At 40.3% G+C, this 6420-nt stretch overlaps 1 protein-coding gene across 1 annotated transcript; it reads right to left on the reverse strand.

Annotated features, from left to right (window-relative positions):
* Positions 1–4823: 4823 nt before the first annotated feature.
* Positions 4824–5561, reverse strand: LOC120077819. Its single transcript, XM_039031884.1, has one exon. The coding sequence runs from the start codon at positions 5559–5561 to the stop codon at positions 4824–4826; it is 738 nt and encodes a 245-aa protein (XP_038887812.1).
* Between the last annotated feature and the right edge of the window lie 859 nt (positions 5562–6420).

Genomic DNA, 6420 nt, shown 5'->3' on the forward strand with positions numbered 1-6420 from the left:
TTTTGGTTCAAAGGAGCAAACTTCAAATGGGGGAAGCAAAAGATGTTGTTCTTTCTTACCGTCAATAAAGTAGCTGACGCATGTTCCAGGGATAAACCAATTGTTTCGTTAGAAGAACCAACCGAACAACAGTTAAAAGAAGTTGCTGACTGGGAGGAGAAAGATTTTCTATGTAAGAACTTTATACTAAATGGATTGATTGATGATCTGTATGACTAATATAACACGATGAAGACAACAAAAGAGGTCTGGAAGTGAGCACAAGAAAACTTGTGATAGGACGCATGGTCATCGCATATATTTGTTAACACATAATCATTCCAATGCATGACCATCGACACATGACTATCAACGCATATCTTAAGAACATGCATCGCATATTCTGTCCAAGGGATTTTAGTTGTTGAATAATTTGACTTCTAATTTTTTGTCATCAATAATACACAAAAAGATTGCACTTTACTCTCTTGAAATTAACGGAAGAGCTGAAAGGAAAAATATAACTTTAGTTGAGCTAGTAGTTGCTATTTTACTTAGTTCAGGAGCCATGTCTTATTGGTGAGGTGAAATCATCCTTACCATTTGTTACTTTCTAAATAGAATCCCAAAGTCTAAAAGCACAACTTCGCCCTACGAAATTCTCTTGAATAAAAAACAAACTTGTCATATTTTAGAACATGGGGTTGTCTAGCCTATGTACGGGTTCCAAACCCTAAAAGCAAAAAGCTAGCCAGTAGAGCCTATAAGTGCGTCTTTATAGATTATGCAATAAATAATAAATCCTATAGGTTTTATGATCTACTTAACCAAGTTATCATTGAGTCAAATGATGCCAACTTCTTTGAGGATAGATTTCCTTTTAAATTAAGAAATAGTGCGGGCTCGAGATCAAGTATTCTAACCTCTGTTAGGAACCCTACGTCTATAGAGGAAACCGACCCAGAACCTAGAAGAAGCAAAAGAACTAGAATCATCAAGGATTTTGGGGTTAAGTTCCAGATCTATAATGTAGAAAAAGATCCCAAAGATCTAAAAGCTGCTTTGTCCTCTATAAATGCCAACTTATGGTAAGAAACCATAAATTATGAGATCGGTTCTCTTGATTCAAATAGGACTTGACACTCAGTAGATCTACCCCAGGTTGCAAGGCAATAGGGTGCAAATGGATCTTAAGGAAGAAACTTTGACCTGATGGAATAATTGATATGTTTAAAGCCAAGTTAGTGGCAAAGGGCTTTAGACAAAGACAAAGCGTAGAATGCTTTGACACCTTCTCCCCTGTTACTAGAATTACCTCAATTCATGTCCTGTTTTATCTTGTTGCCCTTCATAAACCTCATAGTACATCAGATGGATGTAAATACCGCATTCCTAAATGGTGAACTTGAAGAAGAGATTTACATGAAACAACCTGAAGGTTTTGTTGTCCATGGTAAAAAAACATAAGGTGTGTAAACTAGACAAATCTCTCTATGGTCTGAAACAAGCTCCTAAGCAATGACATGAAAAGTTTGATAACCTAATCCTATCTAAAGGTTTCAAGGTTAATGAAAGTGACAAATGTATTTACCATAAGGTTGAAAATAATCTTTGCACTATCTTATTTCTATATGTAGATGATCTGTTAACCTTTGGGTCGAACTTGCATGTCATAAATGATGTGAAATCTGTATTGAGTGCAAACTTCAACATGAAAGACTTAGGAGAAGCTAGTGTAATCTTAGGCATAAAGTGACTAGGTCTGAAAAGGGAATTTATTTCGGTCAATCTCACTATGTAGAAAAGATTATAAAGAAATATAATTTCTTTAAATGTAAGCCAGCCTATACTCCTTATGACCTTGGTGTTAAATTGTTCAAGAACACTGGTCCGAGGGGTAGCCATGAACTAACTAACAATTTGAACAGCATATGTAATGTCAGGACAGGTGACTATTAAATAAATAAGACTGCCGAAGGTGACCCACTTGTCCTAGTCCAGCCGCGGGCGATCCTGTAGACCCATGCTCTGAAGCTGACCCTCAAACACTTTAGCTATGAGAGCCTTCGTAAACGGGTCAGCAACATTTTGCTCCGAAGCGATCTTCATGACAATCACGTCCTCTTGATGCATTATCTCGCAGATCAAATGATACTTCCGCTCTATGTGTTCGTTGCGCCTGTGACTCCTAGGCTCCTTGGAGTTTGCCACTGCCCCACTATTATCACAATAGAGGGTAATGGGCCTAGAGATATCTGGAACAACTTCCAGTTCTGTCAAGAACTTCCTGAGTCAGATGGTCTCGTTAGCAGCTTCGCAAGCCGCTACGTATTCCACCTCCATAGTGGAGTCGGTGATGCACCCCTGCTTAGTGCTTCCCCATACTACAACTCCTCCATTAAGAGTAAAGACTGACCCTGACGTGGATTGCGAGAGTCCTAATCAATCTGAAAGTCAGAATGCATGTATCTAATAAGGATCAAATCCCTATATCCATACACGAGAATGTGTAGTCCCTCGTGCTCCAAAGATACTTGAGGATGTTCTTCACTGCGGTCCAGTGACTCTGGCCTGGTGATGACTGGCAGAAATATACGTTATTATAAGCCTTTTATTTAGAATTATGAGGGTTGTTAAGTAGAATATGCAGAGATTATACTAAGAATTCATGAGAAAACGAGCTTGCGTCGATCGACATTAAGAATCTTGGATAACCCACTATTATGCATTATTATGCGTCCAATTATATATTTTTGTAGCAAACGCAGGAATCGGTCACATGTGGGGAATCTCTTCATTACAGAGGCGTCGCATACGTGATCACATACGCTTGTCGCATGGATTTTGCGGCCATTAACCGCATGCGTCCATCACATAGAAGTTGCGGCTATAGAGTATAACCATAATAGAGGGATGACCGCAAGGGTGGTGGAATGCGATGATACTTCGGAAACCAACATGAACGCATACCTTGGGAGTATCAAAAGGTGATGTTGACATTTCACCTACGACGCCGTTAGCAGCAGAGATTCAGAGCAAGCCCATCACGCCATTAGCTGCAGAATTTCAGAGAAGGACCATTAATGTTGTCAGCGATCAAACTCTATAAATAAAAGCCTTGGAGCACAACTTCAGATATCTGAGCTTTTGCCTTCGGACAGATCCCTGTGATCCAGACCAAAGCGCGAGAAGATAGTCTTGAGAGTTCTTCATCCCTTCATCCATTCCGAGTGATGACCGGAGCTCCGCTAGAGTTAGATCTCGAGAGAGATTACTCCACCACCCGTCCATGGAGCCACCGGCAACCTTGACACACATCTAATGGAAGCAAGACATTGCTTCCATCTGGCCCTCCATATCTCTTTTATCTTTGTATTGTATTACATTGTGGCTTAAGAGATTAATACATTTTGTGATAAATACATTTTTATATTTTCCTCCGATTCCATCTCCATCTTCATTTACTTAGCATCCTTTACTTTCATTGCACTAAGTAAGAGTGCTAGAGTATTGCATACTTAATCATGCGACATAGGCATATGAAGCATGTAGCAAACCACCGAGAGGTGTGCGTTGTGTGAGTGTTGTGAGAAAACCCTATTTGCCTAGTGTGAAGCTATAGCACTGCTTGTCTATAAGCGGACGCAATGCTTGTCTATGAGTAGAATCAGCAGCGTCCAACTGCCCGGGAGGGTAAGTAGTTGAATGCATTAAGCAAAGTGAGCAGTGTTCCTAGAGATAGGAATAATCTTATGTCAACCATGTTTATGTGATTACCTTGTTTTATGAGTGCATCATTCATCATTTAGGCATACTTAAGAGAGTGGTCTAAAGACCAAATCTAGGCTTGAGAGAGTCAGACTAGATCGCATAAGCAAGAATAGAGGCTTAGAGATAAGCTCTGTTTGCTATTACACGNACGTCGGCTTGTTGGAGAAGAGTGGCGTGGACAAAACTAACAGGCGATTGGCTCGACAACGATACGGCGAACGGTGAAGGAAGATCAGCGCGTAGCTCAGCAGATCTGTGGCATGCGACACAACCGACCATCGACCAAGACGTTCAGACGTGATGACGTGACGTCTTCTAAAGCTACGGTTGCGATAGCTGATCGATGACAAGATGAAAACTGGCAGCTTCAGGTCTGGTAGACGTGGGTAGCGGCGAGGTTGGTCTGGGCAGTGGGGGAGGCGGCAGCGATAGGAGGAAAAAGTTTGGGGAAGAAGGGTTTCTTGCGTGGGGAGAAGGGATGGGTTTCTTTTTTTAAAAAAATAAAAAATAATAATAACTAAAAGGGATGGGTTTCTTTTTATTTACAAAAAACATTAATAACTAAAAAGAAAATAATATAATTACATTTAAATCATTTCCTTAATCCACTTTATACTATTTATTTCCTTTCCTTTTCAAAAGAAAATTAATTCCTGTCATTAATTTTCAAATTGAATTTCAAAATTGAATAATTTTCACGTCAACTCTTAAATTCCCGCACTTATACTTTAAATCCAAATTCCAAAAATTCCCTACAATAACAAAAATTACTAAAATTATATAAAAAAGTGAAAATTCGAGGTGTTACATTCTTCCCCTAGGAACTTTCATCGTCGAAAGTTCCTTTCTGGAAAAATAAAAACTTTTACATAGGGATAATGAAACATACATGGTCTCTTATACTAACTAAGCATAGAAAAGAAGGCAGGTAAACATAGTCTCAAACAACCCTAGAGTGTCAAGGTCTAAAATGTAAATTTATCTATCACTATAGTGTCCGACCTCCCCACCTCATGTCAGGTTATGGCACTGTTCCTGTTCCATTGCTGCTGTCCACTTGAACCCACCTGATCTTAACTCGAAGGTTGGTCCCTACCATCTGTAGTGCTCCTACTAGGGCACTCATATGTCATATGCTCTTTCTGTCCACAACGATAACATACCCCTGCTCCAGCCAAGCAACGACCCCAGTGACGCTTTCCGCATGAGTTACAGATCAGATTTTCTTCTTTAATAGATACAGGTTTCTTTTGCTGAGACTCAGAAGTCTTCTGGTCTGCTTTCCTTTTCTGACCTGTGGAGACCCCAATCCCGAGCGACCTTCTGTAATCCTCTCCCACCTGAGAGTCAGCATCAATCTTCACGGCGGCCCGCAGTGCCGCAACATATGTCTTAAGGTCTAAGGTATGTACCATGTCTCGCAGTCCGCTCCTCATACCCTGAATAAATCTCTCGATCCTCGATGCCTCGGTGGCTACTAGTTCAGGAGCAAAGTGGGACAACTTATCAAATTCCTGTTCATACTCCACCGACATAGCGTCCTGCTTCAGGTTCAAGAATTCTGCCTGCTTATTGTATCGGGTGTTGGCCGAAAAGTACTTCTCATAAAAACATTCCTTGAACTGTTCCCAGGTTGCAAGGTCACCTTCAATATCGATCATCTTTTCTGCCGAATGCCACCAGATTGTCGCGTTACCAGTCAGCATGAAGACTGTGCATTGCAGTTTGTGCTCTTTNGTCTTAGGACAGATGTCCTTAGACAAAGTGACTCTATGTCTGAACGGCAGTAGGCCTCTCTTGAAGTCCTGCATCGAGTACTTGAGCAACATCTTGTCAATGTACGATGCTTGAGACAGTGCTAGCACTTTGTTCTTACGATCCTGAAAGATCTGTATACCTAGAACAAACTAAGCCTCTCCAAATCTTTTATTTGGAATTGAGTCGCTAGCCAGTTCTTAACTGCAGTTAGTAGACCTACATCATTCCCAATGAGTAGTATATCATCTACATACAACACTAACAAGACTGAAGAGTTGATGATCTTCTTATAGACACAAGGTTCATCAACGTTCTTCTCAAACCCATACGATTTGATCGTAGTATCAAACCGTATATTCCAAGATCGAGATGCCTGTTTCAGCCCGTAAATGGACCGATTCAGGTTGCAAACATTTTGCTTGACCTTGGGCTATGAATCCCTCGGGTTGCACCATATAAATGGTCTCCTCAAGATTGCCATTCAGAGAGATGGTCTTGGCGTCCATTTGTCAGATCTCATAATTATAATAAGTTGCAACGGACAAAAGGATGCGGGTTGAATTTAACTTGGCAACAGGCGAGAAAATCTCCTCATAGTCGACTCTCTCTACCTGGGTATAACCCTTTTCCACAAGTCGAGCCTTCAAGGTTTGTACCTTCCCATCAGTACCCTATTTGCACTTGTAGATCCATTTACAACTTATAGGTCTAACCTCACCAGGCTTGTAACGATCCGACCCCTTAGGACTTAGGTAAGGTCGTTACTAAAATAAATGCAGGTAAATAATTTAAAACGATGCTCAGTTATTTGAAATAAATGCTAATTAAAACAAGAAAAGTTCAAAAGACATTTATCAAATGCAACAATAATAGGTTACCCATAAATCATAAAGGTTAATAAATATATATGAA

Source organism: Benincasa hispida, chromosome 1, assembly GCF_009727055.1.
Source record: "Benincasa hispida cultivar B227 chromosome 1, ASM972705v1, whole genome shotgun sequence".
NCBI lineage: Eukaryota > Viridiplantae > Streptophyta > Magnoliopsida > Cucurbitales > Cucurbitaceae > Benincasa > Benincasa hispida.